Source organism: Canis lupus, chromosome 31 (assembly GCF_003254725.2).
Source record: "Canis lupus dingo isolate Sandy chromosome 31, ASM325472v2, whole genome shotgun sequence".
NCBI classification, from domain to species: Eukaryota; Metazoa; Chordata; class Mammalia; order Carnivora; family Canidae; genus Canis; species Canis lupus.
In genome coordinates this window covers 26,363,859-26,386,786 of record NC_064273.1, presented here as the reverse complement: position 1 = coordinate 26,386,786, position 22,928 = coordinate 26,363,859, and the positions used below count along the sequence as shown (strand labels likewise).

Below are 22,928 nucleotides of genomic sequence, written 5' to 3'. Positions count from 1 at the left end.
CGCCCTGGGCCAAAGGCAGGCGCCAAACCACTGCGCCACCCAGGGATCCCTGGGGTGTCAGTTCTTAGGGACTAGCCTATATTGAGGAAATAACACAGTGTGATTGGCATTACTTGGAGGAAATTTTTATAATCTGCTTATGATCTAGCTGTGTTTAAGAAATCTTGTAGTTTTTTATTTGCTCTTTACAGAAACTCCTCTGGAAATCCAACTGTTACTTGTTTGATGCTCAGTTTGCATACAAGATTTTTCCTAGGGTTGCATAGATAGAGACATGGATGTTTCTTTAGGGGCTCTGAGTTAGGGTTTAGGACTGTTTTTTTTTTGTTTTTTTTTTTTAATCTTTCAGATGGAAAGTGTTTGAAACATGGTGTCTTGGTCTGATTTCCCCTAAAAGCAGGGCTTGAAATAGTTCATTTGGAAATTTTATTTCAGGGACTGCAGCACATGGGGAGTGACACAGTGGAGGGGGAAGACACCACAAGAAAGTTTTAGCAAGTTGGCCATGATCGTGAACAACTCATGTGCGATTCCAGGGGACTTTTTGGAAGAATTTCATACCTGTCTACCTGGAGTTCAGAAGGTGGAAGGATCTGCCCATTGGTTTGCATTCCCCATTGCTTAAGCATCGGTCCACTTCTGGGTGGGCCCAGAGCATAGGCTTCCCTTGCCATGACATAGAGAAGACACAGGACAAGAAGCAAGAAGTAGACAAATGACCTTGACATGAAGAAGCAGTGTACTGGTGCACCCCCATGGAGCTGGCTTAGCCTGTGCAAGAAAGTACTAAGAAATGGAATGACACGAGTTTGAACCAATGCACAAGAAGATCTGATACACTTGACAAAGATACTCCCTCTCTGGGACTTATTTTGTTATCAGTCAGAGGACAGCATTGGACTTTAAGACCCAGTTCTGATAGTCTAATTATTAGCGTGAGGTAGCGCTAGCCCACACTACGCTCCTAATCAGGCAGATGGGACCAGGGAGGCAGGAATGTGTTGAAAGCACAAAAGCATGGGTGTTGGGAAGGTCACCGAAAAGACATGACCACCGACTGACCCGAGAGCTGGACTCGGGCACTCAGAGTCTCCTCACCCCCTCCCCTATCCTTTGATGTGGGTTCTATTGTCCTCTCCCACTCCCAGAGGCTGCTTCAAGGACACAGCCTTGAGATAATGATATGGTGTTGAGAACACCTACACAACATGTGTGAATGAACCCAGTTAAGGCCTCTTTATCAACTTTTAAGATTTGGTGGGCGGATGCGGGTACCATTTGTCTTGCTGCCGCCCAAGACAAGCCTTCTATATAAGTTCCCTTTGCTCATTAAAACTTGCTACCTGCCAGGTTGGAGTGGCCCGCCTCACTCTTTGCTCTCTCCCTGCCCTCCGCATTGGGGGTGCCGATTTGGGAAGCTCTGAGAGAGTTGCCAACCAACAACTAGGTCAGCTAGGTGATGTGAAGAGCAGATCTACTTTACACTTCTGTGTCCTACCTAGCTCCTAGCATCCTGATCCTGCTAGGTACCTAGTAGGTCCTCAGCAATCCTGAATCAGGGAAGGATAACACATTTTGAATGATTTGGAGTCTTTTGTCTCAGGCCTATACAAAAACATTACTCATATGTGGTCACAACTGGGTTTACCTCTCATATTGAAAGACTGGGAAGGGAACAATGCCAGCTACATACACATGGGACCCTCCCACATGACAGTGTGTCATACCCCAAACTTGAGATTCTGCTCATTTTTGTTGACAGCACCCTGATTTTGATCCCCAGTGGAGGCACATATGAAAAATTACATGAATTTGCAGACAGGTATCAAGAGTAAGAGAATGGTGGTTTAATTTAGGATTTTTCAGCCTTGACGCTGTCCTTGGAAGGTTTATTTTTATAGAAGTCATGTAGCTGGTGACTGGTATTCTCAAGTTCTAAATGCAGAAGTTATTTTGCTGGTTTTCATTTGTGTCTCTCACCTTCTGCTTTCTGCCCTCCAGTCCCAAAGACTCAGACGTTCTGTGATTAATGCTTTTTGAAAAGAGTTTGGAAAATAAATTTCAGTTCAGTTTTGTGGTGCAAATCACTCAGCCTTTGGGGGTTCATAATGTCTTGGTTAATAAGGATTCTGGTGATTCAACTCAGAGGTCTGTGTGAAGTGGAGAAAAAAAAAGGCAGAACAATTCAGCCAAGATGTATTTAATTTTTAAAACAACCATTATGTTCTGTGCTTAAATTTTGAGTTCCTTTTTTATATTTCTTAAGAGATAATGAATAGCTTCAATTTGAGAGTGTGAGCATCCTGGAAAAATACAGAATGACAAAATCTCATTTAATTTTTATTAATTTTTCAGCAAGTCCACTCTTCTCCCATTGATGAGACTAAGTAGGTTTTTTGAACTGGCATTGGTCAACATTATTACCAACTTTGTGATGAATAATATCCTTCTTGCATATCAAACGTTCAGCCTCCCACACATGCTTAATTCATTTTATTCTCAAACGCTTGGCCTTGTAAGTGATTGCTGTGATTCAGTTTTGAATGAAAGAATTGCTCAGTTGCAGCCTGTGATAATTATTGTATAAGGCTTAGATTGTTTTTTACAACCGAGAGCAAATTCTCCATCAGTGATGAAGATAATGGGTAGCAGGTCTTTAATCTCTCCTCACCAGCTCTCACCACACCTCCCTCACTTCACACTCTACAGACATGAGGATAATCCTCCTAAGGCTTTTCCTGGAGTTGAAACTTCATGTTGCATGTAACTACATGGTGATAGCTGCTGGCCAGATCTTTCTTACATGCCAAAGAAGGGATGATTTGTTGATCTCATATAACAAGGTTGTAGAATTGTGTGGAGTTTCTTCACTGTTGCAACTTATAGTCAGTCAAAATGATGTGTCTAAATGGTTGCAACTAAAAATAGAATGCACATGGGCATTAGTAGCTTTTCTCACTCTGCGGTGGATAGAGTAAGACACCAGTCTTAGCTGTTACCTAGAGAGCCTGCCTGCCCTTTTGCAGGTGTCAAATAGCAATCTGTTGAGTAGGTCCCTAAGATTTAATTACTGAATGAAATAATTGATTTGGGGTACCTTGTGAGTGGAAGAAGACTACTTATGTAGTCTTCCATGTAGACTATATGTAGTCTATATGTAGACTACCTATGTAATGATTTCAGAGTTTGTGAATCCTGTTGCTTTTTTCCAAAAGGTCTTACAACTTAGACCTGCAAACTCAGTTCACTTCTCTGCTGTTGCTGAACAATTAGTTGCAAGTCTTTGCTGTTATAGATAATTGTAATTTCAAATTGTGGCTCCAAGCTATTGATGGCTCTCTGTCTTTTCCTGCTTGCTTTGTAGTAACCTTGCATTTCATTCTAATGAAGGAAAAATTGTCAAAGGTGTATAAATGAAACAACACATGAAGTACAAGGACAGCAGTGCTTTTAGCTTACTATTTAAAAGTTTTACTTATTTTTTGTTATTGAGAAGCTGGAAGAGAAATGAAGACTATATTCTTTGTAGTATCATTAATGGAACATCGATCGATTGGTTCTTTTTAGAACTTTTTGCTGGAGCTTAAATGAAGGCATCTCATCATATTTAAATATACCCAGTGCAGGTTGATAGTTCGTGGCTCTGTCTTACTTGAATCTCAACTTAGTCAAATATAAACTGCGTGATCTTGGGAAGGCATTCAACCTCCCTGAACATTAGCTCCTTTGCGTGACATGATACCTACTCCATAGGGTTGCTGGAAGCATTTAATGTGATGGAGAATGGAAAGCCTCTAACTCGCTGCCTGGAGGAGGGTCATGTGCACAAAAAATGTTAATTTCCTTTTCTCCTAAAAATGTTGGAAGAGATTTTCTAAGATGCTTTTATTTGCAATTTTCAACTTTCAGTGGAAAAGAGGAATCAGGACAGAGTAATGTTATACAAAAATCTCTACCATCTCAGAAATGTGGTAATGGGTCCTGCAAACCAAACTTCTGTGTAACCTTACTACTGACTCTCTTTTTTGCTTCTGTCACTCGATTAATTTGCATGATTAAGTACTTTTCCATCGCAGGCAATGAATTCATAGCTGGTAGAAGCCTGTAAACTACTCATCTATTTAAAACAAGGAAGCCAGCCCCTGTGACCAGGGACTCTGACCTTCAAACACTAACTGGGACATTCCCCAAAGTGGGAAGAGCATAGTTATAACATTGTGGAAAGCAGTCATCTTGTTAATTTCTCCCTTGGCCTGAGAACACGCTGCGAGTCACTGAGGGAGAATTGGTCTGATCCCTGGGAATTATAATACAGCTCACAGCACAGCACTGTCTTATTTGGGTGTGTTACTGGCTTCCAATTAGAAACTTGGGGAGCTTCCGACATGGCTTTAGAGTAATGAGTAGCGATGGATGAAGCCTCTTGCAAAGGGACTTCTAATGAGTCCTAACATAAAGCTGTTTACTTTGTGGATGTCTAAAACATAGCCTATCTGTAACCGTCAAAACTATGTAAATCCTTGATTGTCCCTCTCTCCTACTCGCCCCCCCTCCCGCCCCAAAAGCCAGTTTACAACACAAGTTGGGTCTTACAGCTGTTTTGATATAGAAATATCCCTGACCCCTTAAGCTATGACAGTGAGCTATGTTAAAGTGACTTATTTTGCCAGAGGCAGAATGGTTGTGAACAGGTAGGTGGAGAGGATCGGCCTTTTAGGTGTTCAGAATTGACTGTCTTGTAGGGAGACGAGATAAAGGAGAATGATATCCTTATATGGTTTCCCCAGGAATAAAAAAGAATAATTAAATATTATAGGGCACTGTTCACACATTCATCCATTACCAAATACTGACTAAGTGCCTGCTTGTTTACGTGCTCCTCCCCATATCCCTGATGTAGACAATCCCTTCAAGAGCCTTTCGTTTGTCCACGATAAAAATGCATGCTATCTACATGTGTCTGTGCAGAAAAAAAAAAATCTTTTGGGTATATTGAGCATCTTGGGAGAAAGACACTGTACCCTTTTAAATTAACATTATAATAATTTTAAAATTTAAGCCTGTTTCACTGGCATATTAATGAGTCTTATGAGTCACTCTTATCCATTGTTATTAGACTAAAAATTTTAGGAATAAAGCTCATCCGATTTATTTAGAAAGAGACTTGGCTACAAACGCAGACCCACTTAATTAGCTTCTAATTTGTTTTGCTGCTTGAACATAATAGGTGAGTCCCACTGCCCTCTACCCTTCCTGAATGTGTCTTGCTCTGGTCACTTGATTTATCTTCTGAGCCAGCTCATACTCTAAATCTAGGTCCTTGTGTCCTTTTTCCTGACAGGTGTTCTCATGGTCATCTTGAAGCCTATTCAAGGAGGTTCCATGTCTATTAGAAGCCCCGTTAGCTATGGAAGAGTGGCTGATTAAGTTATACTTAAAACATATTAAGTGCCAACAACAAACCAAACAGGGCGTGGGTTTGTAACGAGTCCTGGCTGGAAGGGAGAGAGTGTGTGATGGTAGGATGGTGGCATGTTTGGTGTTACCATCAGATCACCACTCATTGTATCCAAGCGAGATGAATAAGGGACAAAGTGTGGGCTGGGATGACCTGTAGCTTTGAAGCTGTCAAGTAACCTTCTTAATCCTGAGACTGAGTGCAGTACAGAAGCCTTATGATTTAGTTACCAAACTACTAAACTGTCTTTATGAGGATGAAGGCTTCTCAAGACACAATTAACCTAGAGATTCACAAGATGTTCTAAAGCATGCTGGTCTGAGCCAAAGAGGCCAGGCAGACCAGGGCGGGAGCCCCACCCACCTGCAGGGATATATAAAAGCTCAGGACCTGAAGGGACATTCACAATTCAGGAGCTAGCTTCAGCAAGTTACCCACTGCTCTCTCTCTCTGGCACCATGTCCTTCAACTGTTCCCCAAGGAACTGCTCTTCCAGGCCGATTGGAGGACACTGCACTGTCCCAGTAGCTCCAGCTGCCACAGCTTCTACCCATGATGCTGACTGCCTGAGTGGCATCTATTTGCCCAGTTCCTTCCACACTGGCTCCTGGCTCCTGGACCACTGTCAGGGGACTACCTGTGAGTCTGCTGTTTGCCAGCCAACCTGTTACCAGCCAAATTCCTGCAGCTCCAGCTCTGGACAGGTGACCTGCTCTCGACAAACCACCTGTGTCTCCAATCCCTGCTCAACTACCTATAGCCGACCACTCACCTTTGTCTCCAGGGGCTGTCAGCCCGTGGGTGGCATCTCTACTGTGTGCCAACCAGTGGGAGGAGTCTCCACTGTCTGCCAACCAGCCTGCGGGGTCTCCAGGACATACCAGCGGTCCTGCATGTCCAGCTGTCGAAGAACTTGCTAAGTGTGTAGGAGCCAGTGAGCGAATCAAGACTCCAGGACCTGCCAGCGGTGTTTCCAGGCTCGTCCAGCATGCTGCCTGTCCCTGAACAACTCTTCATTGCTGACCACTGTTCTGACTGCCTGACTGCTTTGGCTGCTAGCTCTGAAGAAGCTGCCTTTGGCAGTCTATGATTTTTCTGGCTAGCACCAAGCTTATTTTAAGGGTTGATCACTGGTGGCGCATATGCCTCTGGAAGTTTCCAGAAGCTTTACTCCCCATATCCCAGTCTCTGGTGGTTTTAACATGTTTTGACCTTGCTGCTGTGTCTTCTGGCTTCTGTTTCTGTGCCTCTGAGGAAGGGAACTTGTCTCGCTCTGTATTTTCTCAATAAACCTGCTTACTTGGCATTGCAAATGTACGTCTCAATAGAGTTCTTTATTTGCCAGGGTTTTCGCTGTCTATGAATCATCCTTGCGGATCAGAGTTTGACTTTCTTTTCTGAGCATAGAGTATGGGTTCAGTCATTGTATTTCATGACAAGCAAAGGAATAAATGATATTTTACCTGGTAGGAGAGTCTTTGGACATGTAGTGATAGAGAGTGATGGGTCCTCTACATTTACTCTGGATTTTATGGGTGCACAGAAGGACTTCCATGTAGGAAAAAGAAAAGTTACCCAAGTAGTTTCGGAAATTATAGAGTGAAGGAAGCAGCAGAATCAGAGTCTCAGAGTCTTACTTTACCAGAGGACTGCAGTGGAAAACTCTGTAGAAGATGCCTCCATGATCAGACGAGATGGAGGGAAAGGAGGAAGGGTGGAGAAGTTGTTTTCATGGCATCAAAGGGTGGTTCCAGCTTTCGATATTCCCCTCACTTCCTGCAGAGGTTCAGTAGATCCCCCACACCCTTCCCCTGGCCAAATGCTCTGAATAAATCCAAGCTCCAGGTATTAGTAAATCTGGGCAGGAGAGACTTAAAAACAAACTTCAAAAACACATAGGGGTTTATTTTCATAAGAGCCTTGTTTCATGCTTATTTTCCCCAGGAACCAACCCGTGTACTGATAAAACAAACCATCTAGACTGGTGGTCCACACCCTAACTCCTTTATTTTGTTTTGTGTTATACACATAAGGTGTGTGTGTGCTGAGAGCAATGGGCACCTTTTCTTATAATGAGGAGCTCAGTACCTGGAGCAGACTGATCTGCAACCCCTGTTGTCAGCAAAATGGTTTTCTCATTTCACTCATGGTTTTTCAGAGAGGTACGGATGATTTCTGGATAAATGGAATATTTTCAAATTTTTCCTACTGCTCATTCTATGCTTAGAATTAAGGCTCTCTTTAATCAGACATGTTAGGATGTCTGACTCACAGTAATATCTCATTAAAGTAAGATATGGTTTTTGTTATATATTATTCCCAGCCCCACTACCTTTATTTTTTTTTTATTTTTTAAAGATTTTATTTATTTCTTCATAGAGAGAGAGAGAGGCAGAGACACAGGCAGAGGGAGAAGCAGGCATCATACAGAGAGCCTCACGTGGGACTCGATCCAGGGTGATCGAGTGTCTCCAAGATCACACCCTGGGCTGCAGGCAGCGCTAAACCACTGCACCACCGGGGCTGCCCCTATCCCCACTACCTTTAAAAGCAAAATTCTAGGTTTCAGATACATTCTGGTTTATTCTAAATTATAAGTCACCAAGAGAACCCTTCATGGTTGCTTGAAAGCTGTTGCTTACATGACTGAGATATAGTCATTTCACATATGATCCGGAAAATTCAGTTTTTTAGAGGTTGAAACATTATTTAATTTTTTTGTTTTTTATTCTTTAGCTTTCTAAGCTTCAATATAAGTTATAAGGATGAAGATGCCTTCCTTTTCTTTCTTATTTAGATGGCTAATCCTCTTAATAGATCCATGTATTAGTAATTTGTAACTACAGGTTTTATGGGCTGCTATGAATAAACTTTTGCTTGGGCAATTTATTATGATGGTGTGAACATCCAAGGATGATGTAGCTATCCTGCCAAGCTGCTTCCTTGCCTTTATTTCTGTTCGGGGAATTGTTCTATTTGTACTTGAACTTTGAAAGTTCTATTCTTTGCTTTATCTCACAAAAATGATAAAGTTTCTGTGTTTGCCTTTGAAGACCATCTTTTACAAGATAGGGCAATGATTTCTTTCTCTTCTTGGTCTGGGGCAAGAGAATATGTATGTATGTATGTATGTAATATCCCATAGCTGTGGGGAAGCAGATCCAGGGCCTTTGGTTCAAATCCTTGTTCTGCTGCTTGGCTGCAGGTTTGTTAAGCTACCTAAGCCTTAGCCCATCTGTCAAATGGACATGATGGTGGCATCTCCTGCCTCTGTCTTTGGGAATAAACTGAGGTAACATGTGTATCTCCCAGCTATCAGCTGAGGCATCCTACATTTTATATTAAAGTGAACCTGGTGTTCTTGGGGCACCAGAGTGGCTCAGTTGGTTAGGCATCTGCCTTTGGCTCAGGGCATGGTCTTGGGGTCTTGGGATCAAGCCCCAAGTCAGGCTCCCTGATCAGCAGAGAGTCTGTTTGTCCCTCTGCCCCCCCTCCTGATCTCTCTCTCTCAAATAAGTAAATAAAATCTTAAAAAAAAAAATAGTCAACCTGGCATTCTCAACTCCTTTGCCTCTTTCGTAGAAGTCCTGGCTCTTCCTGGCATCTCTGGGGGGTCTGAGTCCAGAAGCTGGGAGGAGTTGATTTACTGTTTTCTTTCCTCATGCCTTTGGCTCTGAACTTATACTTTAGAAGAATGAGTTCATTTTACAGGTCTTCTGATTCCATAGTCTGTTTCTGTTCAGACTATAATGATTCAGACATCTTAGCACTACTTCTTTCCCTTGATGTCCATGAAATCCATTTACACAGGGCATCTGTGTTTCTAATAGACTTTATAGAAAGTTTGAGACCTAGATGGCATTTATGTTTTAGTGAGGGAAACAACTTAAAATGGAATTTTAGACATTAAGAAGTTCCTGGGCCATTGTCTCTGGAACATTATCATATTCAGTTCAGAAGCAAACCTTTCCTTCCCTTCTTCCCCTCCTCCATCCCACCCTTCTTTCCTCAAATCCCAAACCTCTAGTATTCCAGCTTCTGTGCTGAGTTTGGCTATGTGGTGGTAAAGAAAACCTCTGGGATTCTTGCCCTCATGAAGTTCATAGCTGAGCTTGAGTAATTTCTGTAGAACTTTAATATTTTCTTCTGTATCTTCCTCTACAAATGCTTATCATTGCTTAGCAAGGTGCTGTATTACATAAGTAGGTTCTTTGAAAAGGGTAGGTTTTTTCACCTTTTTTCATATATGATGCTTATTAATATTACAACTATGATAAAAGCTGAGAATACAACCAACCCCTGGGACATTTGGCTATAAATCCAGGAGACATAAACTTGTGAAAGTCAAGGGAATGTGCTGGTAATCGATCAAATGGCAAGAATAAAAGGTTGACAAACTGGGATGTGGACTAAGACTAGTGCCCTCTAAAACAGCACTCTGCCTTTTAGAGAAGGTAGGCTCTGCTAGAATATCTGCTTGGTCTCTTTATATTTTTTGGAAACTACCACTCCTGCTTAAGAATTTATAAATGCTTTCATATCTGAAGGGCTTTGTACTAGCTTTCACGGGGTCAAGATCTTTATTTATTAGGATCACTAGCTCCAACTTCTTTTATATGCTCTATTTTCCTATACCTAACTGCCTGCTAGACATTTCCAGAAATATGCTTTATAGTAAAATTAAAAGAAATTTTCAAAACTCAGATTGGTCATAATGTAACATTAATTGGGGATATAATTTGTGTTGCATATTTCAGATTATATAACAGTTGTGATCAGGAACCAGCTCCCATTAGCACAGGCCAAGAGCTATTATAAGCAAATATGAAGGCTTTATGGAAGTTGTTCTGTGCTTTATTATGGAAATGGATGATAAAAGGGACAACACTAAGAATTGTGTAAGAATTGTGCTAATGGTAGTCCTGGTGACTGTGAGAAAGGCTGGTGATCATCTTGAGCAAAAACTGAGTGTGGTCAGGGTAGGATTTATTTAGAGGTGTGCTGGTTTCATAGCTACAGACTTTCTACCATGAAACAGTTTTCTATTAAAATTCCTTCAGAAAAAGTGACTTTATTAGCTTGGATCTGAAAGTTGAGTTCCACTAAACCACCTTTTCCAACAAACGTTTTATTTTATTTTATTTTATTTTATTTTTATTTTATTTTATTTATTTTATTTTATTTTATTTATTTTTTTATTTTATTTTTTCCAACAAACGTTTTAATACAAGTTTTCTTGAGAACACATCAATTGCAGCGTGGCAGAGAAGACCTATCACTCAAATGAGATACTCTTTTACAAAAACTTCTCATTATATTAATTCTTGCCTCTTGGTTAATGCTGCCACTATCTTCCAAGTTAACCAGGATGGAAATCCCATGACTGTGTTTTACTTCTCTTTCCCCTAACTTCACACATTTAATTCCTTTTTTTTTTTTTTAAACATTTTATTTATTTATTCATGAGAGACAGAGAGAGAGAGTGAGAGGCAGAGACACAGGCAGAGGGAGAAGCAGGCTCCATGCAGGGAGCCTGACAGGGGACTCGATCCTGGGTCTCCAGGATCATGCCCTGGGCCAAAGGCAGGTGCTAAACCACTGAGCCACCCAGGGATCCCCACACATTTAATTCCTAAGGGATGTAACAATTCTTTGTTTCCTCAGCATTTCCTCTACCTCAGCCTGCTGTGGGCAGTCGTGACTTACACTACAGTAGAGAATTAAGCTCATAAGAGATTTTAGCATTTCTATGTCCTTTCTGGAGAGCTCTAACAGATCTGTCAGTATTAGCTCACCAGGGCTGCCATAACGAAACACCAGAAACTGGGGAGTTTGAACAATAGAAACTGATTGTCTCCCGGTCTGGAAACTAGGTATCTGAGATCAGGTGTCAGCAGGGTTTGTTCCCACTGAGGCTGTGAGGGAGAATCTGTTCTATTCCTCTTCCTGAGGTTCTGGTGGTTTGCTAGCAATCTTGGGTGTCCCTTGGCTTTTAGAAGGACCCTGATATCTGTCTTCATCTTCATGTGCCATTCTCCTCGTGTGTGTATGTGTCTGTGTCTGTGTCCAAATTTCCTCTTTAGATAAGGACACCAGTTATGCTGAGCTAGGGGCCCACTCTACTCAAGTATGACCTCATCTTAACTAATTATATCTGCAATGATCCTATCTATTTCCAAACAAGGTCACGTTCTAAAGTCCTAGAGGTTAGGACAGCAACATAGAAATGTTTGGAAATAGAAAGCAACTCATAATACAATCAAGGCACAACTCTGATAATGTCACTTTTGTACTAAAAAATATCAAAACATGCTTACTGCCTAATGAATGCTGTTTAGGCTTGCTAGCCTAGCATTCATAATTCCCAGCAGAGTACTTAATAAATGCTCAGTAATCATAAGAAGAGTATAATGTTTGAGTTTTGGGATATTCATTTCTATAATTGAAAGTCTAATTAATATTTGATATACTATATTCGTTGTGGTTCTCCAAAAAAATAGAACCAATAGAAATATGTAAATATATGTTATATATATATAGATATATATATATATACACACATACACATATATTTATATTTATGTTTCTTATATATAAAAGAATACTTATGTTCACACTCCATTGGCAAGTTCCAAGTCATATGACTACACTAAAGTGCAAAGAATTTGTTCATATGGTCCAGATGTGGGTGAAAAAGGAAGAGAAAATGGGTTTGGTGAACAGAGACCCTGTGTCTGCAACATTTCATCATGTGGTTATAAGAATGAAGAGTGTAATATGGAAGTCTGACTCATTGCAGGTACCCAGAAAGTTGTGAAAAATCTGAATTAGACTTCCATTTCCATCTGTCTATCAGAGGAGACCTGTTGCAGGAAAATATCCCTTTATGGAAGGGATGTTTGAGCAGTAATCTAATATAGTCAGGGGTTGCTTGTAGCAACAGATTTAAGGATCTGTCTTTCTAGGAGACATTTTTTTTTTTTAAATCCAAGGAAAATCCTTCTAGACAAAAATTGAATGTAAACAATTAGTGCTCATTTAAAAGGAGTTAATTCTCATAATGGCTACAATGAGTGGGAATAATTGAGATGTTTCTAACTTGAAATAAAATGGAAATTGGCCCAGCAACAGTTCCGTAAACGAAACACTATTCTATTTCCCTCTAGTTAGCATAAACTACATAACATTATCTGAAATTATCTAGTCCTCCATTTTGGCCCCTGTTTTCATTGTTTAACTATTTTCTGAGAGATGTCAGTGCTAGAAGAGACTTCCAGAGTTACATACAACTCCGTTATTTAAAAATGAGGAAATAGAAAGGGAAGGACTTTCTTGTCCAATAAACATAGTTAGTAATAGATCCACTAAATGCCTTCTGATTTTTTTTTAAAGAAATATGAAGATTTTGTGGCTTCTTATTCATTCTCCTTTCTTGTCGAGTTATCCTGCAAGTAGTCTATCCAGGAGTATCATGTGCAATGGCACCACTGTTAGTTTCTATATTCTTCAACAAGAGCTTCATACACTTGTAGTTTATCTCAAATTCAAATGTAACTGGGAGTCATATATATATACACATATGACTTTATTTAGCCAGCATGTGAGCAGGGGGAGGGGCAGGAGGAGAGAGAGAGAGAGAATGTCAAGCAGACTGAATTGAGTGCAGAGTCTGATGCAGGATTTAATTCCACCACCCTGAGATCATGACCTGAGCCCAAATGAAGAGTCAGCTGCTCAACCAACCAAACCACCTTGACACCCCGGGATTGTATATTTTCATTTGGTAAACCTGGCCACCCTAGATGTGGCATCCACATCTAGCGTCAGTGTACACTTAGGGAGCTGCTGTACTCCAGAGGACTTAGCCAACTATCCAACACAAAGGCTGACCAACTCTTCTTGATGTTCGGCCTATCCTGTTTGACATGACCCTCAATAGTCCTCAGGGGCATATGAAGGTGTAATAAGACTAAATGGACATACAACTGACCAGTAACAAATTGGTCAAGCTGAAGATTCTGTTGTAGCTTGTTGTCCTTACCCACCCAGGACATCTTCCCTATGCTCTTCATCCTCCACTGTGTCTAATTATCTGTACATCTAGCCTTAGTCTTTTTTTTTTAATTGAAGTTTGATTTGCCAACATATAGTATAACACCCAGTTCTCATCTCATCATGTGCCTTCCTCAGTGCCCGTCACCCAGTTACCCCGTCCCCCTGCCCACCTCCTTTTCTGCAACCCTTTGTTCGTTTCCCAGAACTAGGAGTCTCAAGATTTGTCTCCCTCTCTAATTTTTCTCACTCATTTTCTTTCCTTTCCCTTATAATCCCTTTTACTATTTCTTATATTCCCCATTTGAGTGAAACCATATGATGATTGTCCTTCTCTGAATGACTTACTTCACTCAGCATAATACCTTCCAGTTCCAACCACACTGAAGCAAATGGTGGGTATTTGTCCTTTCTAATGACTGAGTAATATTCCATTGTATACATAGACCACATTTTCTTTATCCATTCATCTATTGAAGGACATCAAGTCTCCTTCCACAGTTTGGCTATTGTGGACATTGCTACCTAAACATTAGGGTACAGGTGTCCCAGTGTTTCACCACATCTGTATCTTTGGGGTAAATACCCAGTAATGCAATTGCTGGGTCATATAGCCTTAGTCTTTTTTAAGTAATTTTTTTAGTATTGGCATGCCCATTTGGGACAAGTACCAGGACATACTTATATTAAAATTTTGTTGCTTATCTGAAACTCAAATGTAACTGGGATTCCATGCTTTTTTCTGCAAAATTCAGTGGAAGTCTTGTTTGATATCGTGTTAATTTTAGAATGGAAAAAAGGAGTCTGTTGGGCAAATGTTTGAGAAGTTCAGATTCAATTACTTTTGCATGGTTTGTTTATTCATTCCTTTCAGATTTTTAATATTGCTACAATGTGCTGTGAATCTCTACTAGAGAGAGCCATATGATGCAGGTGTTCATCTATTAACTATCTATTATCCATCTAATTAACCTATTTTCTTTTCTTTATTACTTCTTTTTTTTTTTAAAAAAAATGAAACCTTTTATTGCAGAACATCTGGCAGGATGATCATTTTCTGAAAGTATTTTGGAAAACACCGATGAGGAGCTACAACTGGGTGACTCCGGGAAGTCAGCCAGCAAGGTAGATTCTATGCTTCCTGTAATGGAAGGTAACAGTGAAAAGACCAAGACAGTTACACCAATCTTAAGATAAAATAGAAATATCCATTTGATTTGCACAAGAGCCAGTGCAGCAAAATTTTGATGAATCATTAAATTGTTCTATCTTCTACACTGTGTAATATGAAGAGTCAGAGACAGGCTGGTTGATCAAATTCTTCTCAGATTCAAAGTTAAGGCCATTCCACAGGTACTGCTAAATTAGCATGTCTAAACTATGTTCTCTTTGAATGGCTCTCAAGGCTGCCTATATCTCTGGTGCAATGGCAATTGGAAAGGCAAGCTGCATTTATGAGTGAATAGTGCTGACTGAGCTATGTAATACTTTGATGGGTAGTTTTGGGCCTTTCAAAGTGAAATGTGACATTTGAATGCCAAATAACCCCTTTGCAAAACAACCCCAAACCTTTGGCATTTTAGAATAGTTTCCTGATTCTTTTTCTTCAGAGAACTTATTTTTGTGTAGAGCCTATCAAGTGAGTGATTTCTCAAAGCTGCTGACTGGTCTTCTCAAGGTCAAGGGAAAAATTGATGGTTTAGAATTATGATTAGATTCTCCACCTACTCCTTTCCTTCTTTTATTTCTTACTTGATGGCTTTATTTTCTCATTTTATCTCCTAAGTTTGCATATTTCCCTGGGATGGAAGGTGGCCTCAGAGACTTACTGAACAGAGAGTTTCCAGTATTTTTGAGGTATCATTTACACATTTAAGATCAGAGGACGCTAAAATGACCTTATAGTTTAAAGCAAATGTTCAGTTAATCATTCATTCATCTAGCTAATATTTTTGAATATATGATAGCTCTTTGACAGTCTCTCTTATGAAGATTTAAATATAGTGAGGAAGCAGATATATAAATAACCAAGTAGCATGAAGTAAGTGTTATAATAGGGAGGCATATATAAAGTGAAATAAATTTAAAAAATGCTGAGTGAAGGAAAGTTAACTTGGTTTCTCTACTGTAGATTTTATCTAAGTTTTTAATAGAGTAGTATACGATATGACTCTCTAAGAGTGGAATAGAGCTTGGAACGTATCTAAAGCATTTTTCCCCCCTGGAATATCTGGAAGGACCAAGGTCCTGTTAAACACATTCTGTAAAGCCATACATTAAGGTGTATATACCCAATTGGAAATGGATGATTTTTATTAGAATGTGGCTTTCTATATTAGCTACCATTTTTTTTTGAGTTTTCAAGGTGTGTCCAATCTCAATATTTTAAATAATTACTGTATAAAAAAGTAGTTATTTTGAATTTCAGGGTTCAATCTTAACTTACTCTCTCTCACGCTCTGCCAGACCAGAAATAGTTTCTTTTAGTTCTTTCTATATGTGTGGTACATGTCATCAAGGAAAGCTTTTTGCTCATATAGGTACAATATGTTTAGGTATTGACCCATGTGTATATATGTGTGTCCAACCGATTTTAATAGTAGGATTTTTTTGTTCGATTTCAAATAGGCTAAATCCAACCTAATATTAAAGGGAGGTTAGGAGTTGCTAGTCCTTCTGGCGGAAAAAGAGACATGTATTAAATTGCTGGAAGATTATGCTAAATGGATAATCAGGAAGAAACATACTATAGTCCAGTAGAAATGAATGCACATAATGTTTATATACAATTTGAAGTGGGAAAAGGATTTAAGAGAATGTGACAAAATTTAGGGAGACAGAAGACACTATTTAAAATATGTTGGCTCTTTCTCAACATTTCCCTCATGCACACTTGTGTATTGGCAGTAACACCGCCTTGACTCGGGTCCCTTATTATCTCATACCTAGCTGTTATAATAGCTAGCTAATAAGTTTCCATAATTATAACCTCTTATCCAAATTAATTTTCTTACTGCACTGTTGTGATCTCATAATCAAGCTTTATGAGCTCTAATAATTTATTAAAATCATCAAGGTGTAATGGATAAGACATTGAACTTCGAGTGAAAAAGTTATGTTTTTGAGAGCTACTTATGAGGTGTATAACCTTGAGCCTCTTTCTCAACATCTAGAGGCAAAACTTTTTCTACCTATAAAATTCATATAATAATACCCTTGCTACCTAATTAATAAGTTTGCCATAGAATTTCAATACAATGTGAAGGGTCTTTATAAATCTTGAAGCAAAACATACATATGAACTTATTGTTTTTGCTCCACAAAATCTACATTTCTTAGGCTGGCAATCAATGCCTTCCAGGCCATGATTTCCTTTCCACTACATATTGACCCTTTGCTTGCATGAATAGGGCAATTCATTCAAACTAGAATGCCTCAGGCTTTCATAGCTAAACATCTTTGTTAGTTCCTTTCCTTTCTCCTGCTGATTATTCTTGCATCCTTTAAAGTATTGTTATATCTCCATGATGCCTTCTGTAGAAGTTTCCTGTGGCTACTGGAAAAAAACTACTCCACTTTGGATAGTTGAAGACAACAGAAATTTATTCTCTCACAACTGTGGAGGCCACAAATCCAAAGTTAGGGTGTTGCTGGGTCATGCTCCCTTGGGAGGCTCCTGGTAAAAAAAAAAAAAAAAAAATCTTCCCTTGCCTTTCTTTACCCTCTGTTGGCCCCTGGCATTTCTTAATTTGTAGAAATATCTCCAGTCTCTGTTTCTCTCTCACTTGGACTTTCCCTGTGTCTGTGTCCTCTCTTTTGCTGTCTTTTACAAGGAAGGGTATTCGTCTTGGAGTTAGGGTCTACCTTAAATCTAAGATGATCTCATCTTAAAATCCTTAACTTGATTACATCTTCATAGACTCTATTTCCAAATAAGGCCATATTTATGAGTATTGGGGGTCAGGACTTGGACATATAATTTTAAGGCCACTATTCAAACCACTACACCTTCTTTGGTTATTCCAATCTGGTTTGTTGTTGTGTGGCTAGCATGTACTTCATACACAAACTTGAAATAGCTGAGAGGAAACCACTGATGATGAGCCAATTAAATGGGCAAATTGCAAGAACTATTTATGAAGGAAGAGTTTAGTGTTTGGGTCATCCAACTTTTTTGTTTTAAGATTTTTATTTATTCATGGGAGACACACACAGAGAGAGAGAGAGAGAGAGAGAGGGAGAGAGAGGCGGAGACACAGGCAGAGGGAGAAGCAGGCTCCATGCAGGAAGCCTGACTTAGGACTCGATACCGGGTCTCCAGGATCACGCCCTGGACTGAAGGTGGCGCTAAACCGCTGGGCCACAGGGGCTTCCCTGGGTCATCCAACTTAATTGTTTCTCAATCATAACTACATCCCAAATAAAGAAGTAGCACTATTTAACTTTCTATCAAGAAAGTTGAATTATGTAAGTACTTTTTAGAGCTTTAAACACTAGAAAGAAATTTCCTCATTTTTCACACACAATTAGTAAAGCAGAACTACACTTAATTGTAAAATATAAACCTTTTAAAAGCGTTATGGCTCAGCAATTTAGAAAAAAAATTGTATTATTATTATATTATTATTAGAAAAGCTAATGCTATTACTCTCACAAAATTATCTCTGAACTGGGTACAGATGAAAAGCCCAACCTTGACATTGACCTTTTATTGAGATAGCATAGACTGCATTAGCTCAATACACTAGGGATTCATGCTTATTGTGAGCAATACTTCTTGTGAGCTCAAACCCATTGCCTTCTGTAATGGTGGCCAGAACTCCTCCTCTCTGTTCTCATCCCTTTGGTGGGCTTGTTCCTCTTTGGTGGCATTAAAGACCAGAGAGTACATCTATGGCTACAAACCTTGAAATTATTCATAGCCCAAACCAATTTACAAAGCTTGGGTTTCTGTAGAAAGCTGATACCAAGTAGAGAAGGGGGCAATGTATGTTCATGATTATTTTGTTTATTTACATGGAGTAGTCCAATATTCTAGAACTTGCTGTGCAGTATAATCCTTTTTATTTGTAATAGATTCATGATCTCACCCTTTGCTACATTGCAAACCTGTCCCCAACATTTTTTCACTTGCTTTCCTAAGGTAGAGTGAGGTAGGCAATGAAGCTTAAGAGAATCATGTGGTTTTTGTTTTTATGGTAAGTTCAATATGGAATGTTGCTTTTATGACACTTCACCAAAAGTTAACATTTTCGTCACTCACAAGAATGAAAATACACAGTAGCTTCTTCATCTTGTCTCTTTCCTTGGCCTTGGTAAATGATAGAGAGAGGTCTTGCTAAATGATAATCTTTTGTATTTACTTAGCCAACATTATATTTCTACTAATACATTTCCAAGAGCTTTCCCAAGTGTCCATAAACATGTAACTTTTAACTTTACAAATCTTCTAGCTAAACACATTGCATTGCTTAAGTTACTCTAATGAAATAAGTTTCTCTTTGGTTTAATACTAACAGTCCTTTTTGACCTTTCCTTTCCCCTGCTGAAACATAGGGAGGTGTTGACCAGAGGTGGAGTGATGAAGAATGGTGTCTGGCCACTCACAATAATGGCCTTCATGATAATATTTCAAACATTATCCTCTTGCTAGTAAGGAGTGGATGACTGGAGAAGAGAAGCCAGGGTACAGGTGGCAGAGACATGGCCCATGTGTATCTTTTTCTGTTCCAGCCACAAGAAAACCATACCAAATCCCTAACTGGAATGAAGTGTAGAGTCCTTCTTCACATACCTTGAGAATAAGATATTATATTAGCCTAACTTTGAGTTTCTCATTTGAATATATATATAAAATTGTGTTTTAAGATGTAACAGGAAGGAAAAATAAAGTGCAAGTAAGTTAGCCAAGGAATTAAAAAATTTGCTTCTGAGGAAGGGCAGAGTAAAGCATTGTGCCTCTTCTCCCTGCACAGATGAAGGTTTGTAGATGTTTCCTTTTAAATGTTATATATTTGATTTATAGAAGTTAAAAAATTTTAAGTCCAACTTTGCTCTTGAGATTTTTCAATTTTATGCATAAAAAGCATTTCAAAAGTTATTCTGCTTATTTTCAAATTGTTTTGGGAGCTTGATATTTTTAATTTAACTTCAAATCAATTTATAATTTAATATGGTTTATGGTGTAAAGTTATTTTTTCCCCTTCAAAAGTTGACCAGTTATTTTGGCAGCATTAAATGAGTAAATGCTTTTCTTACTGATTTATGGTTCTGCATTTGTCATATATTAAAATTTAAATCTATGAGAGTATATTTGTGTGTTTTGAGGCTCATAATCTTAAATAATATAATAATAAATCTTTTTTACGTCTTTTCCTGATCTTTAACTAACATTAAAATATGATAATCAGCATTTAAAAAAACATTCAAAAATTTAATCTAAGCAATCATGCAAATTAAGCAATTAAATAGCACAGGGTGACTTTTAATATAAAGTAAGAACCATTTTCTCTGCTCCTTTCCAGGCTTGATCCCTAGAAGCAGCCACCTTATCTTATTTCTTTAATAGTTATTACACTAACCTTAATTAATATAGTGTGCTATTATTCTTTATTTTTCAGATATAAGATTATCTATAGACTTCCTATATGATAGCTGAAAATTTAGCTCTCTTACAAGACCCATTCCTGGATAACTCCATTAACAAGTTCTTCCTTTTTTGCTATTATTTGGTGAGTCAATAATCATTTTTACAGATATTTTGTAGAGACAAGTAGTACACTACTATTATATTGCTTTTCTTAAATAGCTTTTTATTTTTCATGTACATTCTAATCTTGTTTTTTTTCTTGCACTATGTCCTTTATCATATCTTATTTTTGACGTCTCTTTTTCATTGAATTGCATGTTTTCCCATTTCTTCCAGTGAACTCCGTATTTTCTGTCTTCTTTCTGCTCAAATGAAACTGCTGCTCTTTCTGATGCTCAGGTGTCATCCTAGGATTCTACTCTTTGGTTAAATCCTTCAGTTAGTTGGAGCACGTTCTCAAGGCAATCTCTAAGGGTGTGTAGAGAATAACTTTCTGAACCATTGGGTGCATCTGACAGTGACTTATTATATTTCATACTTGAGTGAGAGACTAGTTATCAAATAATAGGTTGAAAATAATTTTCTATCACATCATAGACAATTTTCCTTCTCTGTCTTTAGCTCCCTGTGTTTTTGATGTACTATCTGTTGTCAGATTGCCTCTCTTTCCTTTGTACTCACAAAGTACACAGTCACTTAAAAAACATTTTTCTCTGAAAGCATTTAGAGCTTCCTTTTTGCCTTGGCATTCTGAAATTTCACAGCAGTGCAGGTAGGAGTTCTTATTTTAAAACCCAGCCCCCAAATTCTTTGACATTTTTCTTATCAAGCCATGGGGTCCATATCCCCTCCTCTTGAACCTGTATAGGATTGGGACTGCTTCCACAAATAAAGTCAGTCTACAGAAAGTGACACTGGGTGGCTTCTGAGGCTAAATTATAAAAAATTTTGCCCTTTTACCCTGGTTCTCTGGAACCCTTGCTCCCCAGAAACTCCAACTTGGAATTCTCCCTCTTGAAACCTTACTTGCCCTATTGTAAAAAGCCAAGACCATGAGAAGTCCTATGATCTCTTGATAGTGTGAGCTGAGATCAATCATTGAGTTATCCCAGTTCAGGTGGCAGACACAATGAGTAGAGAAATCTTTAGATGATTATACCCTCTAGCTGTTTGGGTCACTGTCAGCCATTCAAATCTTCCCAGCAGAGGCTCCAGACATCATGTGGCAGAGTCAGGCCATCCCTGCTGTGCTCTGTCTGAATTCCTGACCTGCAAAACCATGAGCATAAAAAAGTGGCTCTGGTTTTAAGCCACTGACTTTTGTTGGGGTGAGAGGAAGGTTAGTAATAGATAACCAAAACTCTTATTGTGGGCAGTTCATAATCTGAAAGCTTCTTCATTCATGTATCTGGCACTTGGGGTGTTATTCAAAACATTTCCAATTACATACTCAGCCTTAATATTCTACAAGGCAGAGCAGTATCATCCTTGATTTTATTCTTCTCGTGAATTTAATATTATTCTTCTTCCCCATCAGTTATGCCATCTTCCAGAAATATGTTGAAACATTATATCCTATGATGGCCCCTAAGAACAGTTCTGCATTATTGCAGACCCATTATTGCAGTCTATTATTGTGGATCAATGGCTGTTTTATTCCTTTACTACCATTTTAATGGACTCTCAGAAGGGGAGGAATATAAATTCATATGATACGTCTATTATCTTGGAACTTCTGAAGATTGCATAACAGCAGTGTTTTGGGGATTATGAAAGACTTCTAGTTGGTTATCAATATCCATTCTCTTTATTTTCCATGACAACAGAATTTACCTGGCCTGTGGTTGCCCAGTTAAAGCCTACATTTTCCAGCTTCCTTTGCAACTAAATGTGACCATGTGACCAGGTATTGACCAATAGAATGAGAGTAGAAGTGATGTGTCCTCTTTCTTTAATTTTCTTAAATGAGCTGGGTAGTGTATTCCTTTGGCAAGCTACTTGTTTGCTGAGAGGTGGCAAAAGTTAGGATCAACTAACTTGGGCCTCTATGTGGAATCTATTTTTGGAGATGGGAGAGCTGTCTATCAACCTTGCCTACCTTTGTAATGTTGTACGAGAGGAAAAAAAAAAAACTTCTAACCTTTGAAATCATACTTATATGGCCTCGGTAAAATATAACTTACATCATGCAAATATAAACCTCACTAGCATAATGTTTTGTGATCAGAATTTAGAGGCAAAATTTAGGATAATAATTATAGTAATATAATAGTAATGCTAGCTAGTGCTCGTTTAGAACTTACCACGAGCAAGCACTGTTCTAAGACCTTTAGTGGATCAACTAACTTACTTTTCACACCCCGACCCTACAAAGTAATGCTGTAATTGTTCCTATTGTGCAATTGTAAAATATTGCAAAGATGGTTAGCTAGTGTGCGAAAACCTCCATAACTAGTAGTATTGAGAGAGTTAGGTTCAACAGGTAATCTGGTTCTGGAGCCCAAACTGTCAATCACCTTGATACAGTGTTTGTTCTTTGTGGTATCTGGCCTTTGTAGATTGGAAATAGATGCAGTCGGGAGCCATTTTACCAAATGTTATAGTCAGATGTTAATTTGAAACCATCAGTGATAGGGAACACTTACGTCCAGGGAGATATTGCTAAACATATTAAATATGGGCTAAGAGAAGCTAATGAATAAGAACATACTTGATCTACTAAAATCACTCCAGTGAGGAGTGAACTGCAAGTTTATTCCCTTCCCTTGACTTTTTAAATGTAAAATGCATTGAAATATAATGTGAAAGCAAAAAAGTACACATTAGTTC

The 22,928-nt window shown here is 38.8% G+C and overlaps 1 protein-coding gene and 2 long non-coding RNA genes across 8 annotated transcripts in view; 2 read left to right on the top strand and 1 right to left on the bottom strand.

Annotated features, from left to right (window-relative positions):
* LOC112661783 (keratin-associated protein 11-1) overlaps positions 1-22,928 on the top strand; it is a 73,095-nt gene that overhangs the window by 21,485 nt on the left and 28,682 nt on the right. For 3 of the 5 annotated variants that reach the window (XM_035709381.2, XM_035709382.2, XM_035709380.2), the window contains one exon: positions 5,342-6,771. The exons of 1 other annotated variant lie outside the window; for it this stretch is intronic. In XM_035709381.2, the coding sequence (XP_035565274.1) occupies positions 5,917-6,378 (462 nt within the window). In that variant the 5' untranslated portion in view covers positions 5,342-5,916 and the 3' untranslated portion in view covers positions 6,379-6,771. Of the gene's footprint in view, positions 1-435; positions 4,562-5,341; positions 6,772-22,928 lie in introns of those variants that run through there. One more of the 5 variants, XR_004811122.2, reaches the window with a different exon arrangement.
* On the bottom strand, positions 1,760-9,325 carry LOC118353023 (uncharacterized). Of its 2 annotated transcripts, none has more exons than XR_004811123.2 (3): positions 9,008-9,325; positions 6,231-7,341; positions 1,760-2,918 (listed from the first exon to the last, which is right to left on the bottom strand). It is a non-coding gene; the product is annotated as an uncharacterized LOC118353023 (long non-coding RNA). The 2 variants fall into 2 exon arrangements; XR_007407594.1 differs by lacking the exon at positions 1,760-2,918 and adding an exon at positions 2,943-3,381.
* On the top strand, positions 9,425-22,043 carry LOC112661909 (uncharacterized). The gene is made up of 5 exons (XR_003138080.3): positions 9,425-9,678; positions 13,868-13,905; positions 14,544-14,635; positions 20,131-20,241; positions 21,926-22,043. It is a non-coding gene; the product is annotated as an uncharacterized LOC112661909 (long non-coding RNA).